The following is a 27,601-nucleotide window of genomic DNA, read 5'->3' on the forward strand; positions in this document are numbered from 1 at the left end:
CGGAACAATCAGGAATGACACATCCGAGTGTCTCAGGGAGCACGAAGGGATTTAAGGCATTAAAAGATCCGCTAAATAACTCGGGGTAAGACCTTGAAGGTTTCTGAGGTGATAAAAGCCGGACTGAACTGTTATGGGATAGGACAGAGAGCCAAGACAGTTTGAGAAGTTCGATCTGCTCTCGTCTAAGTCGTCTCTTTTCCCCTCTCCAGGCTCCGACGACAACAATTTGAACTCCATCTTCTACGAACACCTGACCCGCTCCCTGCAGCACAGCCTGTGTGGAGACCTCCTCCTGGGCCGATGGGGCAACTTCAGCACCGGGGACTGCTTCATCCTGGCCTCAGACTACCTAAACGCTCTGGTGCATCTCATCGAGATCGGCAACGGCCTGGTCACCTTTCAGCTCCGAGGGCTGGAGTTCAGAGGTGAGTGTGCTGAATGTCTCTGTAGCTGATAAATAAATGTGTGGCAATCAGACATGAAGGTGGAACGTTACGAATATGATGATAAATGTTGCCAGGTATCTGAGAAGTTTTAGGTAAGATCTCAAAACATACTTTAAAATCAATGTTCTGTTCTTTTCAGTGATGTCCAAATCATATTTGTACGCCTGTATTAAAACTACCTGTTTGTTTTGTTGAGGATTATTAACCAGGCGCACAGTTTCATGTGTGATATGAGCATTCCAGCCGCATGACTTCATGGCTTCAGCTTTATCTTCCATAGCTGCGATACAGCTGATAAAAATAACCTGCCTTCTGTATCGTCTATATGAATCTGTCCGTTTCCCATCGCAGGAACTTACTGCCAGCAGAGAGAAGTGGAGGCCATCACCGAGGGGGTGGAGGAGGACGAGGGCTGCTGTTGCTGCGAGCCGGGTCACCTCCCTCACATCCTGTCCTTTAATGCCGCCTTCGGACAGCGCTGGCTCGCCTGGGAGGTTCTGGTCACTAAATACGTGCTCGAGGGCTACAGCATCACCGATAACAGCGCCGCCTCCATGCTGCAGGTGTTCGATCTGCGACGCATCCTGACCACCTACTATGTCAAGGTGAGTGTGATGTAGCTGGGACTGCTGAAAAGATGAACCGTGTATTATTTAAATGTGATCTCGCTTTGCTGCTTCCGCCGCCTCTCTGGGTCTGATTACTATTCCTCTCTACAACTGGACCTTGTTTGTTTCCCTTCTTTTGTAAGTCATTTTGGATCCAATGTAAATGTTTCATCCCTTCCTGATCTCAGGGCATCATCTACTACGTGATCGCTTCACCAAAACTGGAGGAGTGGCTGGCTAACGAGACCATGAAAGACGGCCTGCGAGGATGCGGAGAGAGAAACTACGTCGACCTGGATCCCACCTTCAACCCCAACATAGACGAGGACTACGACCATCGACTCGCCGGCATCTCCAGGGACAGCTTCTGTGGAGTCTACCTGGGCTGGATCCAGTACTGCAACTCTCGAAGGGCCAAGGTAGAAAAAAAATAATACATTCACATTATACACATTGAAGATTTTTAGGAGAAAGTTGCAGCGGACTGGATTTGAGTTTGACGAATCTTTGTTTGCAGCCTCTGGACAGCGAGAAAGACTCGGCTCTGGTGCTGCTCTGCTTCGGCCTGTGTGTGCTGGGGAGGAGAGCTCTGGGAACGGCAGCCCATCATATGTCAAGGTCGCTGAGTCATCTTCAGTATAATAAGTTTTTATAACATGTTAAGGGCTGAGTGAGAGTTCACTTATGTAGGCCAAACAAACAGACACGCGGTCGTCTGTAGTTAACCACATACCTGCACGCATACGCCTGTTTCCGTCTCATGAGTCATGACTAAACTAAATGTCCTTCACCTCTTCTTTCCATCACAGCAATCTGGAGTCTTTCCTGTATGGACTTCATGCATTATTTAAGGGAGATTTCCGGATCTCTTCAGTGCGAGACGAGTGGATCTTCGCAGACATGGAGCTGCTCAGGAAAGTCGTGGTGCCTGGAATCCGAATGTCTCTCAAATTACACCAGGTGAGCCTTTGAAAAGCCTTTGACCTCATTCCCAGGGTCCGATTTGATCTGTAACACGTGCGTTGCGTTCTTTTAGGACCACTTCACGTCCCCGGACGAGTACGACGAGCCGGCGGTTCTTTTCGAGGCCATCTCCGTGCACCAGCAGAACCTGGTCATCGCCCACGAAGGAGACCCAGCCTGGAGGAGCGCTGTGCTCTCCAACGCCCCGTCGCTCCTCGCCCTGCGCCACGTCCTCGACGAGGGAACCAACGAGTACAAAATCATCATGCTCAATCGACGATACCTCAGCTTCCGCGTCATCAAGGTGAGGCGGGATTCAGATGAGTGTTTGACTTCTTGACTGATGCCGTTTCTAAGACACGACTCTCGTGCTGCAGGTGAATAAAGAGTGTGTCCGAGGCCTCTGGGCCGGGCAGCAGCAGGAGCTGGTGTTCCTGAGGAACAGAAACCCGGAGCGCGGCAGCATTCAGAACGCCAAGCAGGCTCTGCGCAACATGATCAACTCCTCCTGTGATCAGCCAATCGGATATCCCATCTACGTGTCTCCACTGACCACCTCCTACTGCAACTCGCACCCCCAGCTCGGACACATCCTGGGAGGCCCCATCAGCATCGGGAACATCCGAAACTTTGTGGTCAGCACCTGGCACAGGTGTGTTGCTCATAAAAATATAAATGTGGTGAAACATTCTCACACTGTGTGACCTGTTAATGTTTTCTTCTTCTTTATTATTAATATTCAAATGTTCTTGTGCAGGTTACGGAAAGGCTGCGGTGCTGGCTGTAACAGCGGGGGGAACATTGAGGATTCGGATGCAGGGGGGCTGTCCTGTGGGAGTGGGAACGGGATGGGAGGCGACTCTCAGCAGAGCTCAGTGTCGCAGGGTGGCACCTCTGGACCGGTGCCGTCCCACTCGTACCAGCCGCACGCTCTGGGTGAGAACTGAACTGAACTGAACCTGACCACCGCTAACACTGTGAACACTGTGAACCTTTAACTTCATATGGTCTACGTCTCCTTGTGTCCAGGCACCAGTCAGAGTTCCCAGTCCGTTCAGTCCGGTCTGGTACGCCACTCTCCCGCCCGAGCCTCCGTCGCCAGCCAGTCGTCCTCCTACCGCTACAGCAGCAGCCGCCACTCCTCCCTGCGCACCTCCACCACAGGCCTGGAGCCCTGCCGACGCTCCTCCACCAGCCAGCTCTCTCTGCGCACGCTCCCCACCTCCCTGCAGCTCCGCCTGGGCTCCACGTCGGATCCCACCGGCCCCTCCGCCTCGCTCTCCAGCCACAGCATCCCTCCCTGCAAACGCCACACGCTGGTGGGCCTCCTGGGCAACGACGGCCTCTGCAGCACCGTGACCGATCCCCTCAGCCAGCAGCATCACCACCATCACCACCACCACCTGCAACAACACAACCCCACCGTCTCCACCGCGCGCAGGGACGACATCTCCTACAGAGTGCAGGTTTGCGAATAAAGCTGGAAGGAAATGTGGAAAACAAAAAGAGCGCTGGCACAGCGAGCAAGTGAAATCTCACAGCTTCACTGTCACGAAATAATCTGCATCAACAAACAGAAAACTGTGCCAGAGCCTCCAGTGTTTTTTTACGGAGTTCTTCTTTAAGCCTCAAATCTCTGGCTCGCTCACAGACCAGAAAACAATGTTTTTAATCTTTTACAATACATTTACAAAAACTTCTACAATATAGAACTGTTACAATGTAAAAAGAATATTCACCTCATTAAACTATTATAGTGTAATCCCTCAAACTTTACATCATGTACCACCTCAGAAAATATTCGGCTCTCTGCCTCGTTATGACAGACGCCGACTGGGTCTAAAAGTTGGTTCACACTTCTCTTCATAATATTTCCAGAGTCATGATTTCAGTGTTTTTGACCTTTTGCTTACTAACTGTCACATCTAAGCTTGTAACTAATCACTGTGTTCATGAATGACGTTGAAACAAATCTTATTTTTAAGAACTTTCCAGAGATCTCAGTTTATTTTTGAATAGAATAATGTGTTTTTATTTGAGATTCCTCTGCGTACCACCAGTGGAACTCGAACCATAGTTTGAGAACCAACGATTTAAATGATGAAAGGGAAGTTTTCACAGCGCTGAGGTCAAAATTTAATTTCTTCCAACACTTATGACTAGACTCTCAGCCTCGCCATGCGTGTAATTTAAAAAACATTCCTAGAATTTCAGAGCGTATCATCATTTGCTTAATTCTCTGTAAATACATTAATACTCTACTGAAACTATCATCTGCCACAAAAAGCAGAACTCCATTCTGCTGCATCATCTCGTCTTGCCTCTTATTAATCTAAGCGTCAGTGCTGCCATGATGTGAATTTTATCCTCTGCGGTGTCGCTCAGATCGTGGACGTCTGCCACGTGCTGGAGACCATCAACCTATCGAAGCGGAAGGAGCTGCAGTGGCCCGACGAGACGATGAGACTGAGGGCAGGACGGACCTGCTGGAGGGACTGGAGCCCCTTAGAGGGCATGGAAGGACATGTAAGTCAGGAATTCTGATTTGTTCTGAAGTTCTGAAGCTCTCTGACCTCTTTACACTATAAATGATTACCTTGTTTGTACTCGTGTCAGTGACCTGCTCGCTCTGTAGTAAACGCTCGCCTCTCCTGTCGCCCTCCGCAGGTGATTCACCGGTGGGTGCCTTGTAGCCGTGACCCAGCCAATCGCTCCCATATCGACAAGACCATCCTGCTGGTACAGGTGGAAGATAAGCTAGTGCCCATTATCGAGACTGGGGTCATTGAGTTGGGTGCAGAGGTTTGAGACAAGCAAGCACACACACACTAAAACACACACACACATCACACACTAAAACACACACACACGTACACAATCACTTGTGTGAAGACAAAGCCAGACCTCCCTGGCTTTCAGCAGGACAAACAGGAAACGGGAGCTCTCCCCCCTCCCCTGTTCCTTTATCGCTGAGGGGGAAAGGAAGCCAGGGAAAAGTGCAAGCAGAGGCAGAGCATACACTCATCCGAGAGATCCTTTACCGCATCCACACACACACACACACACACACACCCACAGTATCTGCCTTGCTTCGCGTCTCAGAAATGCTGCATGACAGTAAACTACCCTTAAGTTAAGTTAGTTCTTGCTACTGGTAATTAATTTCTATGCATTTCATCGACCTTTGTTGGTAACTCTGACAGAGCTGAGTGTAAAGGAACGTGTGGAGATTTATTTCTTTTGTGTTTTTGATTGTCTTTAAATAATTTGCCAAAATAATGGTATTGAATAATCTGCCATGGTTTCATACACACGAAAGCTTTTTTTTTTTTGTTGTTGTTGTTTTTTTGTTGTTTTTTTCGCTGCCAAGACTACGGAGAGCGTTGCGGCGTAGAACAGAGCGGAGTCGGAGACTTCACGGTGCTGTGCTCGACAAACTCCCTTTTTGTTTCATTGTTGTCATTCCGTTCGGATCACTTTTGAAATTTCTGCAAGATTACTTTGCGCAAAGAAAAAAAAAAAAGAACTTGCACTATTAATTTTTTTTTTTTTCATTTAATTTACAGTGATGCACTACACTCTTTAGATCGTATCACGTTTTATTTATTACAGACTCTGAATGGCCATGGTTACAGATGCCTTGGGAATGAAAAAAAAATGCAATCGTCATTCTGTTTTCAGCCATTTTTATTTGACTATTTTATGTTTGATAAACTTGAAAATAACTTTTTACTGTATATGGTTATATCTATATCTATCTATACAAAATATATATATATATTTACACAAATATATATATATATATATATGATAATGTCAATGTATAAAAGATTTTGTTTTCAATATTTATTACTGTGAACATGGTATTTACACTTTGTTACATCTTTTCTTTTCTTTTTTTTTTTTCATTTTGGGACAAAGGTTAATGTATTAAGGACCATTGGTTGAAAACAAGATGCCGAATTTTTGATGGACTGTTTCACTATTTAACTTAATTCTTTTTCTATATGGAGAAATAAAAGTTTGATTTATTGCTGACATCTTTAACGCGCCTCCTCTGATTGTCTCTGTACACACACACAGACACACACACACACACACACACACACACCGAGCTCAGCTCAGCTGTTGGTGAACGCACAAAACGCGTCACGAGTTTGTAATGAAACCTGTGATGAGCAGCTGCAGTGAAGTGAAGGGGATTTTTATGAGTAACCTGCTGATTATATTTTTATGGTACAGTGAACCATATGGGTCATATGACTTTTCTTTACTGTGCCCAGTTTAATAGATTCTAAGGTGCTGTGTTGTCATGTGAAGAATCTGTACATACTCTTATTGTTATACAGTTTTACATCGCTCTCACTCTCTGGAGCTCTAACAATGTTGTCTTGGATTTTATTTCGTTAAAATCAATGAGCCTCTCTTCTGATTGGCTGACTGCATAGTTGTGACATCACAAACTTGCAGGGAGTTCAGCAGCTTGTTTAAAAACAGAACACAGACTGTGTCCATCTCTCTGGATCAGAACTTTCACATATAACAGGATATATACATTATTTCAAAAGTTCAGGATGTTTGACTTTTGGGTGAAATTTATGGAAAATGTAAAATGTTCATGGTACAGTGACATATCATGAAAGTAGGACATTTAATTAGAAGCATCATCTCATCATATCACAACGACACATTTTAATGTCTCAGTAACCATCCACCGTCATTTATCCTTGACTGTCGACCACAGCTCGACTAGACGTCTCATGCTGTTCACAAGTCGACTTATTACTATACACTGCTCACAATGACGGCTAACCATCCATCAGCAGTACCTGGTCAGTGTGAGGAAGCACTCAGAGGGAAGTTAGCGCTGAGTGTCAGAGTGTCATCATCATGTCATATTCATCATGTATTTATCACTTTATAATAAAACGGAAATGAAAATCTAACTTTCTAGAATATGGGGCCTTTAAATTAGAATAGAATTAAACAATAAAACAGTACTTTATATATTATGTGTTGTTCTTTTTACCTAGAATATTTATTGTATTTGACTTATTTAGTTATATTTTTCCTTAATGTAATGTGCTGTTACACAATCGGTGCTAAATGCTGAGCTGGCCAGTTCCTCTCTCGTGTTGACCCCGTGTTAAACTGCACATGACAAACCTGAAACTGCAATATTTGCCTTTTAAATGTACTGACTACATTACATAACAAAACATAAAAACTAGTTACGTTTAAAATAAAAGCCTTTTAATTTTTCTTTGCTGCAAATGTCGTTAGAAGTCAGGGAAGGGACGAGGAATTATTTTAAAGGTCCAGTGTGTAGAGTTTAGCATGTAGTGGACTAATTGCTGCATTGCAATCTCCTCACATCACCCTCTCCTTCTGAGTGTAGAGGAGAAACAACATTTCAAGGACCCTGTGTAGAGTCACTGTGTAGTTTGTCTGTAGGAACACAGTGTGACACAGAGGAGCCGCTCCCACTGTAGATATGAAAGGATGATTTTTAAGTAACGAAAACAAAAAATATTCTTTATTTTCAGGTGATCATACATGCATGAAAACATAGCTATATATTATATATTATACCCACTGACACTGTGGGTGTGTGTTATGTGCTATTGTGTGTAACTTTGCATTGTGTGTTTTTTTGCTTTGTACTGTTTGTCATTGTGCTGTAATATGTTTTAATTGTGTCTGCAGATGAAAAGTAGCTTTAGGATAACTCTGGTGCAGTACATCAAATGTAATCATTATGTTTATGTTTAATACCGTACATGGTCCCATTAAATAAATGAAATGAAACCTTACACACTGCACCTTTTTCAATGTAGCTACTTTTTCTAATGTTTTGTTACAATTATGGTTAAAATCTGCTATTTCTGAAAGTTTTTCAGTTGTATTTGATTTCTGAAAATCATCCTTTAGGAACCAGTGCATTAGAGTACTTTGATTTAATAAACAAAGGCTTGATGTTTGTGTTTAAAGATGTTTATGTCGTTAATCTGGTTTCTGACTTCATATTGTTATTGCACATCAAACCACATGACTTGTTTACAGTCAAAGCCCCGCCCACCGCGCCCCCTCTGAGCGCTCTGATTGGCTGCGGCGGCAGAATTCCTTTTTCCCCTGACGTTACGTAAAAAAAAAAAACGTCCCAGCGTGCGCTCTGATTGGCTGCGGCGGCAGAATTCCTAACGGACGTTTTTCCCGACGTCACATATAAACGTCGGTCCGAGTCCTGCCGAACATGTTCGTGTAGCTGCTGCTCGGCTCGGGTCCTCCACACACACACAGAAAAGGTAACACACACACAAACACACACATTTTTTAAATTAGTTTTATTTAAATCACTTTAATCGTCGCTCTCTCTGTTGTTACGTCATAAATCTTACGCTTTGTTCGGCTCCGTTAGACGATGCCAGCCGTCATGTGACTCGCAGCAGCGGGTCAGGTGGCCAGTTTGTGTTTTTATTTACTTTATTTTTAAAGTCTGTCCTCTCTGTCCGTCCCCGCAGAAGGAGAGGACATGTCTCTGTCAGTCTTCTTCGCCCTGCTCGGCCTCGGTCTCGCGTTTCCCTCCCAGCCTCCAGCTGATGGGAAGAACTGGGTGGTGATCGTGGCCGGGTCCAATGGCTGGTACAACTACAGGCACCAGGTGAGCGAGCAGGGAGCTACCTGAGCAGGAAGCTACCTGCACAGTCTGCATGACTCATGTTCTCCTTCATAACCTGCACTGACTTCTGATAACACCATGTTTACCCTCAGATAAAACACTTCCCCCTCTAACAGCACATGATTTTACAGCTGAGACATTATAAGAGAATATCTGTGAAAGCCAAAACTATAAGAATTATTATTGTTGTTTTTTTTCCAGTTTTATGAGTACAAACATTGGAAAAACAAAACATACAAAACAAACAAACAACAAAAAAGAAAAAATCCCACCCCAAACTAACAGAGAGCACTGCAATATGTATCTTTACGTGTGTGTGTGTATGTATGTATGTATGTGTGTGTGTGTGTGTGTATATGTGTGTGTATCTATCTATATCTCTATATCTCTATATCTCTATATCTATATATATATATATATACACACATACACACACACACACACACACATTCATATTCATATGCATATGCATATATATATACACACACACACACATTTTATTTTAAAAGTGCTTTTCAGGGTACTCAAAGACACTTTACAGAGAAGAACATTAAATCATCAAAACAATATAAGATAGTGCACTAAAAACACATTAGACATTAAACATTAAAAGCAATTTTAAAAAGGTGTGTTTTTGTCAGAGTTTTGAAGGTGGGCAGGTCAGTACAGTCACGGATGTGTTTGGGGAGAGAGTTCCAGAGGGAGCAAGATGATAGGAGACAGGCAAGTGAATAGCGTGTATGAAAAAACAGAATGAAACAAAGTAAAAATAAAAAGGCAGTCAAGCCTCCCCTTCCGGAAAAAAGATTCTGAGTTCTGGTCTCTGTAAGAAGGACTAGAAGAATTATTCATGGCATTTACAGAGGGAGAGAGGTGCTACGACAGGAGTCCAACAATAACAATTTGGACGTCAAGGAGCAAATGTTATAATAACAGGTGAACAATGGGAAGAAACATTCAGACTTTAAACAACTCCGTCTAACACCTCAAATAATAATACGTTTTATTTCATAGGCGCCTTTCTGTCACCGTACAATAAATGAGAGTGGGCAGCAAATAACAGAAACAAACAAAAAGAACCATAAAAGTGTCAAATTACAAGAATACAACATTAAAAACAGGTTAAAATATAATAAATAAGGTTAAAATAGGACAATGCAATTGAATCAGATGGAAAAAATTTAATTTTAAACAGGTGCAGACTTGAATTGTGAGAGTGATGTCCCTTATGATGCGGGGTAAAGAGGTCCAGAGCTGTGGAGCAGAGCAGCTGAAAGCTCTGGTCTTCATGGTGGTGAGACGGAAGACAGTCAGGTGGATGGAGGAGGAAGATTTGAGGGAGCGAGGGGAAGATCCAGGAGATGTGGTGGTGCGAGGTTATGAATGGCTTTGAACGTGAGCAGAAGGATTTTGTAGTTGATGCGGGAGCCAGTGGAGCTACAGTAATACTTCTGAGATGTGTTGAGGGACTTTACACATAGATTTTAGATTACTGGAAGAATATTCAAAAGGAACTGAAACATGTTTCTGGGTATTGACTTTACTTTAGGTATAACCCCACATACTGTCACAGAGAGGAACCTGACCTCCTTACTGAGAATTCTGCTTTTTAATAGCAAACAGAATAATTTCAGCTTCTTGGTTGAAGCCACCTGACCTCCTTCCTCTCTCTCTCTGCTCCTTCTCTCTCTCCCAGGCCGACGCTTGCCATGCCTACCAGATCGTCCACAAAAACGGCATCCCGGACGAGCAGATCGTGGTCATGATGTACGATGACTTGGCACAGAACGAGGCGTGAGTTCACATTTTTGTTTCCTTGCAGGTCATCGTGATACTGATACTATTGTGAGACTTCTTCTTCTTTCTTCTCCTGAATTATTTAGAAACAACCCCGTCACACTTTAGTTCTCTTAGTTGTTGACCTCCATGCTTCTACTATAAGAAATAAATGTGCAGCGTACGTAGATTTTAGGATGTTTCAAACATTTAAGTGTTCCACACCGCCGTGTGTGTTTTGAGGTTCTGCATTCAGACACTCTCATTCACTGTCTATGTCCCTCAACCACTCTCTCTCTCTCAAACCATCGGACACAAACCACATCAAACTTCTTGGTGTCGCTGTTTTGCTGCGTAAATTGTGAATCAGATTTCGAAGCCGCTACATGAAGTAAACAAAGAACACAACAGGTCGAGTGTCAGAGTTCAGATCAGGCTGACTTTGAGGTTTGAGCGTCTGATTGGCGGCTGCATCTTTTTTGTTTTGTTTTGTTTTTTGGCTGACACCTCGGTAACCCAGACCGCTGCGGGCAAAACAGACTACTCCCACTCAGATGAATGGAAAAACCTGCGTTCTCGCTGCCCTAAAATGAAGCACTAAAGTTGATGGAAATGAGAATGATGAGGGCCAAATCACTCTGTGGAAATTATGTCTGTGTATTTGAACATATCCCCTGCAGTTATTTAATCAGCTAGATAATCGACAGGAAATCTATTTTGAGAGTTGTTTTAGTCATGTTTGAGCCGTTCTGATCACATTTCTTTCTTGGTTCTGATCCCAACCAGAGTCCTACTACGTCTTTCTAAGTATTGAGAATCGATGTCGAGTCTGATCTGATACTTTAAATGTTGATTAAATATGTATGTGACACACTGATCCAATAGCTGTAGCCTTTTAAATCTGATACACCTTATTTTTCACGAGCTGCTCGAGGTCCTGATCCATAAATAATAAGTTTATAAACCTAAATTATTAATATAGGTGAAAGTTTAAGACTCTAGAGAGAAGATGTCTGACTCTGTGACTACAGAAACACTCAGTCCTTTCATGACTGTGCAGGAAACGCTGATGGGATCTTTTCTCGACTTTCAGTGACCAAATGATTAATGCAGAAAGAAATCAGCAGGTTAATTGATAATACAACGATAATCTGCAGCCCTGTTCGTAAACCACAGAAGAATCACACAGGCATGTTGGCATTTGTCATGTCAGCGTGGCATGTCGGAGCGGACGGCAGCGTTAACAAGCTGTTAAAGAGACCTGCTGAGACCAAGTCACAAGGAACTCATTTTAGTGCAGCTTCAGGACTTTGACTGGGAGGTTTATTACTGAGCGCACAGAAGAGCAGCAGAGTAAGCAGATCCATGAGTTTCAGTCTGAGTTAGGATCTCTGCGAGGACACAGCAGTGTGTGACAATAACGATGTCAGTTAGTTCACTCTCCGTTCTTCACTTCGCTCCCGGACAACCTGCTCGACCACCTGAGCCCCAAAACCTCTCCTGTACTATTAAAAACCTGCGTACACCAAGACTTTAGTAGACTTAGAGGTGAGAGGGGAAACTATGTAAGCTCTGTGTGCTAAATATCTCTAAGTAATTAACAATATTCATCATCTATCAATCTGTTTATTACATTCTTGATTACTCAGTAGTGGAAAAGTCTTATCAGAGGCCAAGGTGACATCTTCAGGCAGCGTTGTAGCACTCAAGATCTGTCTCAAGACAATTTTTTTGTCTCAGTATCAGACAAAGAGGACCCAGGATCTCATTTCAGGACCAGAGAGAGTTAAAGAAAACACACAGCAGTCTGTAAATCCTGAAATACGCTGCGAGGCCTCAAACAAAGAGTTGACTGTATGTTGTCTGGTCTTGGTCTCGACCCCTCAAAGTCTTGGTCTTGTCTCGGTATCGATACACTCCGGTCTCTCGGTTGAGGTGGTCTTGACACAATAACACTTTACGATGATCTAAAACACAGAAAAGCAGCAAATCTTCATATTGCACGGTTTAGCATGACTTAATTTAATGACTAACTTTTATCAGAGTTGCTAAGTTTGCTGTCCATCAACTCATTATTCTTAATCTAGGGATCGTTCCAGCACTGTAGTCAACATTAGCTTTCCCCTGCAGGTTCCCTTCTTCTATTATTCATTGTCCGGACGCTTTATCTGATGTTTCCACCTCAGCATAATGTAGGTCAGCTTTCCTACAGAAGTTATGCAACATTGTTTTATGTCTGTGCCCGTTATCGTCTCGTACGGCCCGACATGATTCAACGTGTAGTTTTTTGTTTTTGGTTAATGACTGACGAGACGAAGAGGCCGGTGGAAACTCGCATGATTAGCCACCCTGACAAATCAATGACGAACAGACGCTGATAGCAGAAGCTGCTTCGAGTTTTCACTTTCAACAATTGAATGCAACATAAAGTTTTGTCTGTTTAAAGTTAATTTCATTATTGATGAATCTACTGATTTATCTTCTGAGTTAATCTGGAAACTGTCTGACTTCTAAAACTCAAACAATCACAGCCTCTGTTGTTTGTAATTCAGCGGTGAAAGAGGAAAAACCTGATGTGCTCCGAGCCGTCACCTGATAGTTAATTATCTGTGTCATCGTGCCAGAGTGTTTTGTCAGCCGTTCTCACTTCCTTCTACAAACCTGAATGATATTTTTTTTGTTCCCAGAAACCCAACGCCGGGGATAGTGATCAACAGGCCCAACGGCACCGACGTGTACAAGGGAGTTCCTAAAGACTACACCGGGGATGTGAGTGCAAACGTTTGTACGAGAGTACCAAATGAAAACTCTTTAATGAATGTTGGACCCCCAAACAAACCGTTATTTCTCTGCAGGACGTGACCCCACAGAACTTCCTGGCGGTGCTGAAGGGCGACTCGTCAAACATCAAAGGCGGCTCTGGGAAAGTGTTGAAGAGGTGAGCGAGAAGAGAGCGAACAGGACACGACAGAATCTGGTTCATCCAGATATTTTTCTAACTTTGTCTCTCTTTGTCTTGGCAGCGGGCCCAACGATCATGTGTTTGTGTATTTCACTGATCACGGAGCGCCCGGTATTCTGGCCTTTCCTAATGATGATGTAAGCATTTTCTACTTCCTGTTCTTATTCATGCGTACTGCACCAAACACACACACAGGCCAGAACAATAAAACCTGACATGGTTTAACGTCTCATCAGAGGTTTTGCATTTTAAGAAATAGTTTATAATACACCAGAATCTGTGTCCACCTTCATTTTCTGGTCTACAACATATTCAATATATATTGCAGCTGTTATGTTCTGCACAGATCCATCAGATTTCCACCCCCCCAAAAAATAAGTTGGTTTATTTATTTATGTGAATAAAATGGTCTGATTTACGAAGATATCTGATTTAAAGAACAAATAAAGAAGATCAGACATTTGACGGCAGCTTTCAGGGTTTGCATCACAAAAATATTGAAGCAAATCAAATGTAGTTTGTCAGTCAGCCCTGTTACTGACTAAAGAGACACCATGTAAAACTATAGGTTTATTATTCACAATAACTTTTGTATCTACACAAACTGTCCACGCTGAGTCACCTCAGAGTGTTTCTTTCTCTGCAGCTCAGCGTTCAAGACCTCCAAGACACCATCAAATACATGCACGACAACAAGAAATACAAAAAGGTACGCAGCGACACGCCGCTGTGTATGAGTGTGCATACACTGTGTCAGTAGGTCAGTGATCAAATCTAATCAGCTGATGACGAATCATAAAACAACACTGACGTCCACAGATGGTGTTTTACATCGAGGCATGTGAGTCCGGATCAATGATGACCGACCTGCCCGCTGACATTGACGGTGAGTCGAACTTAATCACTTTCAGTAAAAGTGAGATAAAGAAACTAAACGGATCAGTGCCAAGATATCGATACCGACAGCCTCGACAACGTGAACTTGACTTTTTCCTCGTGATCCTTTTTAACTTTCCATAAGCTCATGTGATAAAACATTTCTGTCCGTCTGTCCTGACTCAGGCCAGCGCTGCAGTTTGTGGACTTTCAGTCAAACTGCCCCGCTCAGCATTCTGTCGTGTGATAATCTATGAGCCGAGTCATCGTGTCATGTGCTCGTCCTCATGTGACGAACATTACGGGATGTGTGGATCAAGGTTCTGCTTTTATTGTGTGAAATCGAGTTTTCACACACTTCCCTCTGCGCTCTGAATCACGATGAGATATGAAGTCCAGATGTAAAGCATCCTGAAACATATTCACTCTCTAACCCCTGAGTGACTTCACTGTATGTAACTATTACACAGCATGACCTGAGACTGTCTGTGTGTTTTTCAGTGTATGCCACCACGGCAGCTAACGCTCACGAGTCCTCCTACGCCTGCTACTATGACGAGAAGAGGGACACGTACCTGGGAGACTGGTACAGCGTGAACTGGATGGAGGACTCTGACGTGGTGGGTCTTTGTCATATTTTACATTAATTATTACAATAAATTTTAATCTGTAAGATTTCAGAGCGACAATGCATTTCCTGTGACGACTTCACAATAAAAGCCACCCTGTGTTTCTCCAGAAGATGAAGGGTTTATCTTAGTGGTCACTTGTACTGCTGAGATAAGAGTTCAGTCAGTAGTAATGGATTACATGCACGAGAGATGGCGTAATTATCGAATAGACAAACATGTTTTAAAATGTAGATGACAGAATCGTTTATTTCATGTAAATCTTAAAGATCAGAACTTTTATGAGTGCAGTAAGTTTGACACTGACATCTCGTCTGCTTTCAGCTCTTAATCGTCAAATGTCTGAGCCCCGACCTTCAGTTCCTTTTTAAATATAAAACTAAATTTGAATTTAAACGGTTCAGCTGCTTCTCTATTGCATGCAAATCAGAATCACTTTATTGGCCAGGTGTGTGTGTGCGCACACACTCTGTCGCCGGCTGATAATTAACAGTACAGCAGTGACTACATACTTCATTAAAGTTTTTTTCGCTCTCCCAAACACCTGCTATCAAAAAGGCCGGGGACAGGAAAAGGAAGTGGTGCACGTCTCCAGCAGCAGCAGCCGCAGCTGGTTTGTTTTTCCCCAGCAGAATGAGATGTGGGTAGTTTGCATCAGCAGTAGTAACACCTGTGAGCAAACCCCGAAAACAGAAACTTGATGAACAGAAAATAAGACAAATAACTGCTGGATACAGTTTAATCTGTGATTCATGGGGTTTGTTTTGGAAACACTTAGTTAACTGTGATGTGCTGGTGTTCTTCAGGAGGACCTGAGAAAAGAAACTTTGCTGAAGCAGTTCAAGATCGTGAAGAGCCACACAAACACCAGCCACGTCCAGCAGTTTGGAAACAAGGTGAGACTGAAAGATTGATCGTAGTGTATCTGTTGAGTTTGGGTCGAGTCGAGCTTTATTCGAGGTCTGCGTGACTGAACTGTTTGTGTCCTGTCCTTCCTTTCTTCACAGACGTTGGCCCACATGAAGGTGATGGCGTTCCAGGGTAACTCCAAGGCGAACTTCGAACCTGCTCCTCCGATGACCCTGCAGCCAATCGCAAATCTGGATCTGACCCCAAGCCCAGATGTTCCTCTGGCCATCCTCAAGAGGAAGATGATGGCCTCCAATGACATCAGAGTTGCAAGAGGGATGCTGATGGAGATCAACGCACACTTGAAGGTAAAGACCGACGAGGCCCTCTGGTGTTTTGACCATCGCAGTAGACCATGACAGCTCTCATGTTACAGATTTCTGTGTGTGTGTGTGTGTGTTCAGGTCAGGGAGATGCTGGCTGACACTATGCGCCAAGTGGTCGAGAGGGTGACCGGCAATAAGTTCAAGGCCGACGAGATCCTCAACGACAGAGCCGAGCTGTCCCAGCACAAGTGCTACCAGGCTGCAGTCAAGCACTACAAACACAACTGCTTCAACTGGCACAAACCCGAGGTAGAGCCGCACAGATGAAGCACCCCCACTCACCGGGGACGCCCTGTCCACAGTCAGAGGCTGAGTCACCAGTTCTGACCGGATTCATCTGTAGCATATGGTTAAATATTGTGTCATCTCATGTGCCTGGTTCTGCTTTAAAAGGGGAAGCTCCAGATCTGGTTCACATCATTCATCAGCAGATATTAAATCGGCTTACTGAATAATCAGAGGGACTGTCTCAACAGCAAGGGTTGCAGATTAAGCCTGAATTCGTACATCTTGACTTAATGACACTACTCGAGTTAAACCGTAACACATCACGCCTCAGGCAACTTTTTAAATGATTCCTTCAGACTGTGAGCTGCACAGATGTGTAAATCACCTGGTTCAGTTGAATTTTTTTAAAGACAAACACACAAAGGTTTGATGTGTTTTCAAAGGTGCTTTCATGAAGCTGTGCAGTTTCTTTCAGGGAAATTTCCCCTTTTTTTTTCTGGAACTGACATTTGAGCGTCACAGATTTAACACCGGGGGAAACAGAATGCGGTCGTGAACACGTTCATCTCACGGACTGTGTGGGACGTTTCTGACATGTGACATTTTGTCTTTCAGTACGAATACGCCCTGAGACATCTGTACGCTCTGGTGAACCTGTGTGAGAGAGGGTACTCTGCTGGAAGGTACCATCTACTTCCTCCTTTTTAATAAACCACGTTTCCTTTTTTAATCTTTCTATTTCTGTTTAAACGGAGCTCCGTTATTTTTAAAAAAAAACACACACTACCAACTGACATGTTCCTTTATTTAATAAAGGAAACTGAGGAGTCCATCCAACATGTCACGTCCTGCTGTGAGAAATAATCCCCAACAAGCATGTTTTTGTTTTAGAAACATTTGATGCTATATTTTATTTATTTATTTATTTTTTATTATTTAAGATTTACATCTTCGGGAGGAATGATTAGGAATCAACGTATTGAGAGATGGACTAACATTGCAAAATTCTGGGGATTTTCAAAGGAACGGGAAAAAACTGGGAATTTACAAAATTGAAGGTTGGAGCTTGTTAACAGGAAACTTAAATATAGTTGTAGGAAATATATTTTAGCATAATCTCGACTAAAACAACCAGATTTCATGCACGTACACCTGAATATTTGCTATTCCTTAATCACATGCACATGGCACGCTGCTCACTGCAGGCCTGTCGAGTCCATTTCAAACATAAAGTCAAGTACACTTACATTTGATGTGTGGTATTAAACAGCACATGAAAATTTACTCATACATGAGTCTGACTTACCAAGTATCTTAAATACTAAATTACCCCCAATTTCCATAAATTCTCATTAATTACCATGGCGTTCCCAGCTCCTGGAAATTTTCCACCCCTTTGCAACCCTAGTCATGAAGTCCAAGTGGCATTATATTTATTATATTTGTTATTTTAGCCAACAATTTTAGGGTAAGGTAACACTGCTCCTCGTATTAAAGAGGCTTCATTTACAGAATATGGTATGAATTGAATATAATATGCAGATACTAGTAATAATAATGTATTAATTCACTGTTTACTGACACTTTATACAGTAGTACTGATAAAATTATTTGTTATTTGAGTGACTTTCTGTGTTTTGTTGTTTGGCTCTGCAGCATCCAGCTCTCCATGGACTCAGTGTGTCATTTCAGCCAGTAACAGAGTTCCTGCAGGTCCCTGAACGCCTCGCATCAGACTGTCCCCCTCCCGGCGTGGACGAGGACAGAGCCTCTCTTTGCACTGCTTTGGAATCAATCTGACGTGGAGTTAACATTGTTTTATCAACACACTAACACTTTGTTGTTTTTTGATTTTACTGAGAATTTTTAAACGTTTTTTATGATGAGTTGCACTATTGCTGTGAAGAATTTGTGGGTGATATTTTACGGCTGTTGATTGTTTTTAGGTTGATGTGATGAGACAAATGTAAAGACATGGAATTCATGTTTTCCCATTCGTGGTATGGACGATCCTGCATGATGAATGTTTGACATGTAAAGGTCATACCGGTAAACCTCAGAAGACCTTGATGTCATACGCTGATCTCGAAATAAATCTTAAAGATTCAAACCAATGCCCTGATTTCTGTCGTGTTTGTGGGTGTTTTTATCCTTCCTTAAATATCATTATTTCTGTAATATTTCAGAGATCTGTTTTCCTGTAATCACAAACCTTTAAGTGTGAACTCCTTCAGCTGACAGACAGTTACATCCTTTCTTTCACCACAAACCGCTGTCAGCTTTATGAGGACTTCGGGCTCAGTGTGAGCGTGTCTGAGAATGATTTTTTAATATCTTTAAACTTCCCAACATTAAAAATGTCTTCTTCCTCCTCCTACAGTATGATGTCTTCATTACATAAAAAAAAGATACATTTTGCCACACATTTTTAATGACAGATGAGATGGTTTAAAATTTAGTGCAGACAATAAATCCTGATGACTTCGATCACCCTCTGACTTTTCCTCCAGTCTAGCAGCAGTATGAGGTTCACGTTTGTGGGTTTGGGTGGTTCTAATCATTGTTTAACTTAATTTGAAAGATTATTCATGACTCATTTCTAAAACTAAAGACATCACCAGCTCTGCACATCATGGTCTGACACATCACACACATCAAATAACAAATACTGCACTGAATGATGAATGATTACGACATCTAGTGGCCACGTTTTGACATACATCTTTATGTTTTCTATGTATTTATTATTATTAGTAGTAGTAGTAGTAGTATGGTTTCCTTTTAATTACCTACAATGTGTAGAGATATTTAACTTTTTATTATTAGATATGGATTTTTATTATTTGATGTTTGGCTTCTGACTTGATGATGTGTACATTCATGTACATCAACACAAACGTGTGTTTTGCTCAGTTACTTTACTTGTGTTTGAACTTCAGATGTGCAGATTGATGTACGTGCAGAACAGAGATAGTTAAAACGTAAATCTGTTATATACAAGCAGGTCGGTGAAAATAGGTGTATATATATAATAAAATACTACATGCAACAAGAAACAATGCTCATATACAATTAAAAAAATTCTGTAAATGACATTTATTTGTGATAGTAAACTAAACTGTGAAAAGAAATACATCATACATTAAGTATGTAGTGTATATGTATGTATATATGTTTATTGTTGTGTAAATTATTTTTAATGAGGGATTTTAACCTTTTTTTGTGGAAAAAACCCCCAGCAATATACCCAAAATATTCTGGAGAAAAAAAGGAGAAGAATATATTACTATTTTTTTTTAAATTTCAACAGCCTTATTATTTATTATCAAACGCGAGGATTCATTGTTTGATATTTAAATTAAATTCGCTGAAGCATTTAAAGGCCCAGTGTGTAGGATTTAGTGGCACCTAGTGGTGAAGTTGCAGGTTGCAACCAACTGAATACTCCTTCCAAGCATGTAGTTAAAAACTCTGTCTGTAAAGTTCACATAAAAAAGCAAAAGGTCATATCTAGACAAGAGGACCCGCTCTCACTGTAGATATAGACGGCTCATTTTAACTTTCAACTTCAACTTTATTTATTTCTATAGCAGCTTTCATACAGAATTGTAGTCCAAAGTGCTTCACAGAGCAGAGTTAAAACAGAAGAACAACAACAGTTCTTAAGGCAACAGAACAGTTGCATGAAAAACTAGAGATTAGAGGAAAAGTAAAAAGCATAAAAACTACAACAACAAAACAAGTAAGAAGTAAATTAAGAGCTATAGGCTACAAAGCATCATTTAAGAACAGTCACAGTAAAAGTAGAGTGAATAAACACCAGAGATAAAAGTAACAGGCAGGATCAGGATTTAAAAACTCAGCAGTGAATGGCACCTGATAAGGTAAAAGCCAGGCTAAAGTCTTAAGTTGTTTTTTAAAGAAGTCTACAGAGGTGCAGTCCCTCAGATCCATATGCAGGCTGTTCCAGAGACAGAAAAACAGCCTCACCAAACTTCTTTGTGAAGGTTTTGGGGACAACTAGTCCAGATGCCGAGGATCTGAGAGACCTGCTTGGTTCATACTTCTGTAGCATGTCACAAAGGAAGGTCGGTGCCATTTAAAAACCAGTAAGAGAATCTTAAAATCTCTACTAACACTAACGGGTAACCAGTGCAGGGCTTTTAAAATGGGGGTTATATGTGTGCCCTCTGTCTGGTCTTGGTCAGTAGAGTTCTGTATCAATTGTAAATGGCCTAGTGTTTTTTTTAGGAAGAGCAGACAGTCATTAGGAACATCACCTAAAATCGCCTTTTCCATCTGATTCAATTGCATTCTTCTATTTTAACCTGTTTTTAATGTTGTATTCCTGTAATTTGATACTTTTATGGTTCTTTTTGTTTGTTTCTGTTGTTTGCTCTCATTTATTATAAGGTGACAGAAAGGCGCCTATGAAATAAAATGTATTATTATTATTATTATAAGAAGGCATTACAGTAATCAAGTCTTGAAGTGATAAAGCGATGAGATGATTATACACTAATGAACAAAAAAAAACACTAATTATTAGTAATTAATTATCATTCCTGCCAACAGATACTCCTAAATCTTACACACTGGACCTTTAAGCTAAAAATCTGAACGCTGTTATGGATAAGATGGTTACCCAGCAGGATTGTCCCCCCCCACTGGGGCGGTAGATTTTTTTCAGCATACTGAGGCGAATTTCGAACTGTATTTTTTTAATGTACATTGTCTTTGTTTGTTGAACATATTAGATAAGTGGGTTTTAAAATGATAAATAAGTTATTAACGAGGCGTTGGCTTGTATTTTTAATCAGGCAGCGGGCTCCTTCAGCGCAGAGGGAGCCTCCCGGAGGAGGAGGCGCGGCTCCGCGTAACACCTCCCACCGCATAAAACAGGAAGCTAGCCTGACCGAAACCCGTGTTAGAGGCGTGCAAACACGGCACGGCACGGCACGGTAACCTTCACTAACAGACAAACCGACTATCCGCCAAACTAACCCTACCGGAGGACAGGACACGGACCGGGTCAAACTTTAACCGGTAACGGCTCCGTTAGCACCGAGGGCTGTTAGCTCGCTCCGTTAGCTCTCCGGGCTAACTGTAGCACACACACACACACACACACACACACACACACAGCTGTTTTTGTGTGTTTCTGTGTGCTTGTCGCGGTCACCATGGGGTCCAGGGCGTCCACGTTACTCCGAGAAGAGGAGATCGAGGAGATCAAGAAGGAGACTGGCTGTAAGTTCAGACTCATTAATCCTGAGACATCAGCTGTTCCTTCATTAAACTGACAAAGGGAAGTTACACTGATGCTGTTTGTTAGATCACTCACATTGCTACAGGCTGTGTGACAGATGCTGACAGTTAATATTAAAGATTTCTGAGCTCCAGTGTTTGGATGAAATGTAGTTTTCTCTTGTTGTCTCTTGCTCATTGTTGTTGTTGTTGTTGTGGTTTGAATCTGTGTCCACAGTCTCCCACAGTCAGATCACACGCCTGTACAGCCGCTTCACCAGCCTGGATAAAGGTGAAAACGGCACCCTGAGGTAAGAGACGCATGAATCATGGTTCATCTTGTCTGCTCTGCAGGTACAGACGTGACGTTCCTTCATATAAACACTAAAGGAACAGAAACAGGGACGTCCTATTATCAGATAGACAGACAGACAACATAAGAATAAAAATATAAAGCCAACTATACATAATAAAATATCAAAGGAGCAATAGTAAATAAAATATATTACATTACACTGCATTTAGCAGACGCTTTTATCCAAAGTGACTTACAGAGGAGGACATAAGCTGAGAAAGGTGTAAAGGAGCACAGAGTAGTTGTTAGTTTTGTTAGGCAGGGAAGCATTCTGGAAACAGAAAGGTTTTTACAAGTTTTTTAAAGGTAGAAAGGGATGTTGCTGTTCTAGTAGCCGTTGGTAAGTCATTCCACCATTTGGGGACGACCACAGAGAAGAGTTTAGAGTAACCTCGCTTTGCGAGAGGCGAGGGTACAACTAGACGGTTTGTATGAGCGGAGCGTAACGTAATTGGCAGCAGTGTTGATTTAGTGCAGAGACCTCATTGTGACATTTCTGTGGTTTGTGATTAACTTCTCCCATAAACGGGTAATAGGTGAAGAAATAAGTAATCATTAAAACATCCGTCTGATTTTTTTTTTTTTAGCAGTGAGGTTTCACCCAGAGATCAGTGATCCGTCAAGGGTAAAATCATTTAAAGGAAACGTCCCACGCGTCGTGTTTACACACAACAAGTTCTCGCTTCTTTGCTTTCAGTCACAGCAGAGGTGACTTTCTTCTTATCGTTCATCTGTTGCCACAACAGAAGAGATTTTTTTTTTTTGCACGTAGCTCGACTTGACCGATTCCTCGTCTCACTGACAAATTCACAAATTCAATTTGTTTTGAATATTTTCCCAGTCGAATATTTCTGTCTGCTGTTAAAGAGAGATGACGACGTGTCTGCGTGTCCTTTGTAATGTGTCATATCATTTTAATCTGTGGTTAAAAATTGATTTCATTCATTTAAATCTTGATCATCTCTCCTCCCGTCTGCAGTCGAGAAGACTTCCAGAGGATCCCGGAGCTGGCCATCAATCCTCTGGGAGACAGAATCATCAACGCGTTCTTTCCTGAGGGGTGAGACGTTACTCGTGTTGTTTGTCTGCTTGAAATCTTGTTTTTTTGAGTCACAACCACCACCACAAAAGCTGAACAAGGCCACCGGGGCTTTTTCACTTGTGGCTACTCGACTGCTGAGTTGAGAGAGGCTCGGCCTTTCTGCACGGCTTTTGACCGCCACATGTTCTTTTCCATATGTCGGGCAGTTGTTTGCTTGTTTTATCAGTCTGAGAGTTGAAAACCAGATGTTCTGGGATGTATCATTAAAATCCCAAAAAGTCAGATGTGTAGGCGTCTTAATTTTAGCCATGGCTTTTAATGGTTTTAGACCTTGTCGCTCTGGTTTTGGCTCTTAAGAATGGAGTTTTTTACTCTGCACAATGGTGTTAGGTTACAACCAGTTGATTATAAAGGTAACCTGAGCCAGCACAAAGAATCAGTGATAGTTTCTTTTGTGTCTTTAAGCAGAGGATTGTACTAAATCTTTTTTCTTCTTAGTATGACGTGCTGTAAATTCATAATATTCTCTGTTTGTGTTTGTTAGAGAGGACCAGGTGAACTTCAGGGGCTTCATGCGGACCCTGGCTCACTTCAGACCGATCGAGGACAACGAGAAGAACAAGAACGCCGCCGCCAGCGAGCCGCTCAACAGCAGGACAAACAAGCTGCTCTGTGAGTGTAGAGCTCAGTCACGCGGGTGTGTCCGGGTGGAGCTGGTGACCAGTATCATGAAGTGATCTTACTGCGTCTGCTGTGACTTATACATGTGTATATATTTTATTTTTACAGTTGCTTTCCGTCTGTATGACCTGGACAGAGATGACAAAATCTCCCGGGATGAGCTGCTGCAGGTGAGTCGGCCGGTTTTATGCAATAATGAAGTCAGCCAGATGTTGAATAATGATTTTAAAAATGTCTTTCTAAACAAAGAGTGACTATTATTACCTCTGACAATATTTGCTATCCAGTTATGTCACAGGTTTAACAAAGAACAAATGCGATTGTGCAACATCCGTGTCAAAAAGCTGTACACAGAGAGGGATTTCCACGTCGCTGAGAAGACTTTGCCCTTGTGTTGATAATGAGGCGATATCTCACCTTAACTACAGGGTGTTTTGTTTAGTTTTTTTCCCCTCAGACGCTCTTATATCCTGTATTTTGGCTTCCCTCTGTGTTATTTGTCGTCCATCTCGGTTTCGGTAACACTGTGTGACCTGTAATTGTGGTCAGCTCGGGGTTAAATGACTCGGACAGATCTCTTGTTTTGCGCAAAACACTTTGCAGTGATGCGCGAGCTTCTAACACGGCAAACTCAAAGTAATGTTTACCGGCCTGTCTGAGCAAACGTGTCTCCGCTGTCCTGCGGTCAGACGTAGCTGATTCATCATTTAACTGTAATAACTATAAATTATCTTGTGTAGTGCTTCAATACGCGGAGCTTTAACATTGTCTTCAAAACATTACATCACATTGTTCTGGAAAAAAAATCTCTTCCGGGTTTTCTTTCATTCATTGACCATGAAGGGACTCTTTGTTCACTGTTTCCAGGTCTTACGGATGATGGTTGGTGTAAACATTTCAGATGAACAGCTTGGCAGCATCGCTGATAGGACCATACAGGAGGCCGACACAAATGGAGACAACTCCATTTCCTTTAACGAATTCATCAAGGCAAGTTTTTGTGTCAGAGGGCATCTGTCACCCCACACATCCAGCCTTTGTGTACATGTTGAAGCTGCTGTGTCTTCACTTTTTAAGCTCTTCAACAAAGAAATGTTTCTACTAAACTAGTGACAACTGCTAATGTTAACTGAAGGGTGTACAAACCCTGAGCATGCACCACACATACTGTACGTTTTTAGCATTTGAGGTCCCAGATTATAGAACTTAACACAATAAAAGATAGCATTGCATGTGCACAAAATACTTTTATCCTTGCTTAGTTACTACACAGGCTTTTGAGGATACAGTTTCTTCCACATACTATACAATACTTAGTAGAATGAATCATTTTTGGCTTCCAGGCAGCATTAAAGCCCAGTGGCGAAAGTGTCATTACACATTACAGGAACACAACATGGTATCTAAACTCTGAACCTCTGTTTTGTTTCCTCAGGTGTTGGAAAAGGTGGACGTGGAACAGAAAATGAGCATCCGGTTCCTGCACTAAGAATTGCGTTTCTTTTAAAAAAATGTTTGAGAAGAGCTTTCAACATGTCAGTTGACGTCAGAACACAACTTCATCCAGCTTCTCAGCGGGCTCCTGTGGTTCCCACTACAAGAGTACTAGCTGTCAGAACAAGCATTAGGTAGATGCCGTCATAAATCTTGAGTTTCTGCCTTTGCACCGCTCTGTAAACAAAGGGAAAAGTTGCGTGCCTTTTGGTTGTTATATGCAATGTCACTTGGATTTTTTTTTTCCCAGTATTGGAATATTATTTATTAGAAAAGTTTTAGAGGGTCAAAGTTAGTACCACATTTAAAGGAGAATTGATTTTCTAGCACGGTACGATCAAACTTTTTGCTTTTAACTCCACTCATGCCGTTCCATGGATATTCATCACGTGCTGTGTTTTTGTCTGTATACATAATGAAGCGGTTCAAAGTGAGATTTGTAAGACGTGCGATTCCACTTGAGAACAGAAAGTATTTCAATACTAACGACATCTCATGACTCGTTTTCTTTTGACCCGAGGCAGAACAAGCCAGAGCAGCCAGATGGGCAGGTTTGACCCTGGAAGCAAAGCAGGTCCAGCTCCACAGATTTTTGTGTTTTTACTCACTGAAGTGCCAAATGGTTCCACTTTGTAAGTTATTATCTGAACAGTAAACAGGAACCTATGGCCATGTTTGTTTGGGGTTGTGTTTTTTCCATATAGGTTAACCTAGCTACTGCCAATAGATTGTAATTGCCTGTTAAACTACAACCAAAGTATGACCCTCTTTAAAAAAACACTAATTGTTGGAGCTACTGTTGATTCAACATGTGAACAATGTGATATTTTTAGAGCTACTTACTCATTTACATTAAAACATGTAGTGGTAACGATGAAGATGTCACACAGAATACTGCTCCCTCTTCAGCTGGTATGTGTGCACATGTTCTGACAGGTAACCATAGTGCTTTTGTAAAATGGTGTCATTAGGATTTAGCTGCCACGTGGCCTCCTTTCAAAACATTTTCCCCCTGATTAAGTCTTAATAGAACCCTGACTAACAGCGTCAGGCCCAGTGTGAGGAAATCAGGCTGTTAGTTAGTTTGCAGGCTTTAAACCGGTAAACTCAAGATGACCCGCTGTGCTTCTATTTATATCATCCCTGTTTAATGATTTATGCACTGTTCAACTTTTGTCTTTCCACATTTTCCCCCCGCTGACGCTAACGAGAATCAAACACATTGAAAATGTATTTTCTGTACAGGATGGTGTACGTGAATTAAGACCCCTTTAATCTTTAATGTGAGCTTGTTCAGTTATTACAAAGGCACCCTCCAGCAGCAGCAGCAGGAAATACAACTTTATTAATCATGTGATTATCAATCGGATATGAATTACATTATGTGATGTTGATCTAAGATGTTATCATAGTGATTCATGAATTAGATTTGAATAAATTAAGTGCCATGCTGTGTAATTCATTGTTATTTTTAGTCTTGACACTAGAAGTTTTTATTTAATTCTGCTTGCACAATAAAGACAAAAATATGTAACAAATACAAACACTGGTGCTTTTTGTTACCAATTCTGAAGGAAATTATGCCCTTATTATTCTAATATGCTACTGTTTCTAGCTAGATATCTAAATTTTTAAATCGAAATGAACCATGAGTTTGTAAAAATGTAATTTATAAGGTTTGTAACTCACATATTCTTATTTTTAGGTGATGAAACCATAGTTATTCATATTATATGCCATATTCTGTACACAGAGCCCTCTAAATCTTACACAGTGGACCTTTTAAATGAGGCTTTTCTACAGAATTGGTGTTTTTTAATGTGATACGTGTTGATATATACACACTAGACTACGCCACACCTCAAATAATTTAATGAAAGTATCTATTTGTTCATTTTGGTCAGATTTGTATAATTTAATGAAAGTATCTATTTGTTCATTTTGGTCAGATTTGTGTTAATTTTTAGCTAAACCAAAGTTAGTAAGTTATATCAATACTATACTCTTAAAGGTCCAGTGTGTTGGATTTAGTAACCAGCTGTAACCAACTGAATACCGCTCGCCTCACTGTCCCCCACACTAAAGGCCTCATCTAGAAACCAGTGTTTAGTTGGCAGACACCATAGAAGAGGACCCGCTCCCTCTGTGGATAAAATGTCTCATTCTATAGTAATAAAACACAACAATTCTTATTTTTAGGTGATGAAACCATAGTTATTCATATTATATGCCATATTCTGTTCACAGAGCCCTCTAAATCTTACACATTGGACCTTTAAATGAGGCTTTTCTACAGAATTAGTGTTCTTTAATGTGTTTATTTATGCTGCCATAGGATTAGACTCCCTCCCCTCCTCTCTCTCTCTCTCTCTCTCTC

General features: G+C 41.7%; 3 protein-coding genes across 6 annotated transcripts in view; all 3 read left to right on the forward strand.

The window, feature by feature from the left end:
* pcnx1 (pecanex 1) overlaps positions 1–6,067 on the forward strand; it is a 30,660-nt gene extending 24,593 nt beyond the window's left edge. For all 4 annotated transcript variants that reach the window (XM_019277857.2, XM_019277858.2, XM_019277860.2 and 1 more), the window contains 11 exons: positions 213–428; positions 801–1,054; positions 1,246–1,476; positions 1,575–1,675; positions 1,867–2,017; positions 2,094–2,324; positions 2,398–2,672; positions 2,778–2,956; positions 3,050–3,486; positions 4,406–4,546; positions 4,688–6,067. In XM_019277857.2, the coding sequence (XP_019133402.2) occupies positions 213–428; positions 801–1,054; positions 1,246–1,476; positions 1,575–1,675; positions 1,867–2,017; positions 2,094–2,324; positions 2,398–2,672; positions 2,778–2,956; positions 3,050–3,486; positions 4,406–4,546; positions 4,688–4,828 (2,357 nt within the window). In that variant the 3' untranslated portion in view covers positions 4,829–6,067. The remainder of the gene's footprint in view (positions 1–212; positions 429–800; positions 1,055–1,245; positions 1,477–1,574; positions 1,676–1,866; positions 2,018–2,093; positions 2,325–2,397; positions 2,673–2,777; positions 2,957–3,049; positions 3,487–4,405; positions 4,547–4,687) is intronic.
* A 2,105-nt stretch (positions 6,068–8,172) lies between these two features.
* Positions 8,173–18,519, forward strand: lgmn (legumain). Its single transcript, XM_019277930.2, has 14 exons — positions 8,173–8,325; positions 8,542–8,681; positions 10,396–10,493; positions 13,163–13,244; positions 13,331–13,413; positions 13,499–13,574; positions 14,084–14,146; positions 14,257–14,323; positions 14,815–14,933; positions 15,749–15,838; positions 15,950–16,159; positions 16,256–16,426; positions 17,021–17,088; positions 18,062–18,519. Exons 2-14 carry the CDS (start codon positions 8,553–8,555, stop codon positions 18,102–18,104), a joined length of 1,299 nt encoding a protein of 432 aa, XP_019133475.2. The 5' UTR covers positions 8,173–8,325; positions 8,542–8,552; the 3' UTR covers positions 18,105–18,519.
* A 3,002-nt stretch (positions 18,520–21,521) lies between these two features.
* Positions 21,522–26,680, forward strand: chp1 (calcineurin-like EF-hand protein 1). Its single transcript, XM_019277952.2, has 7 exons — positions 21,522–21,655; positions 21,891–21,963; positions 22,987–23,067; positions 23,594–23,721; positions 23,839–23,900; positions 24,598–24,720; positions 25,166–26,680. Exons 1-7 carry the CDS (start codon positions 21,589–21,591, stop codon positions 25,217–25,219), a joined length of 588 nt encoding a protein of 195 aa, XP_019133497.1. The 5' UTR covers positions 21,522–21,588; the 3' UTR covers positions 25,220–26,680.
* Positions 26,681–27,601: the final 921 nt, after the last annotated feature.

Source organism: Larimichthys crocea, chromosome XXIV (genome assembly GCF_000972845.2).
Source record: "Larimichthys crocea isolate SSNF chromosome XXIV, L_crocea_2.0, whole genome shotgun sequence".
Lineage (NCBI taxonomy): Eukaryota > Metazoa > Chordata > Actinopteri > Sciaenidae > Larimichthys > Larimichthys crocea.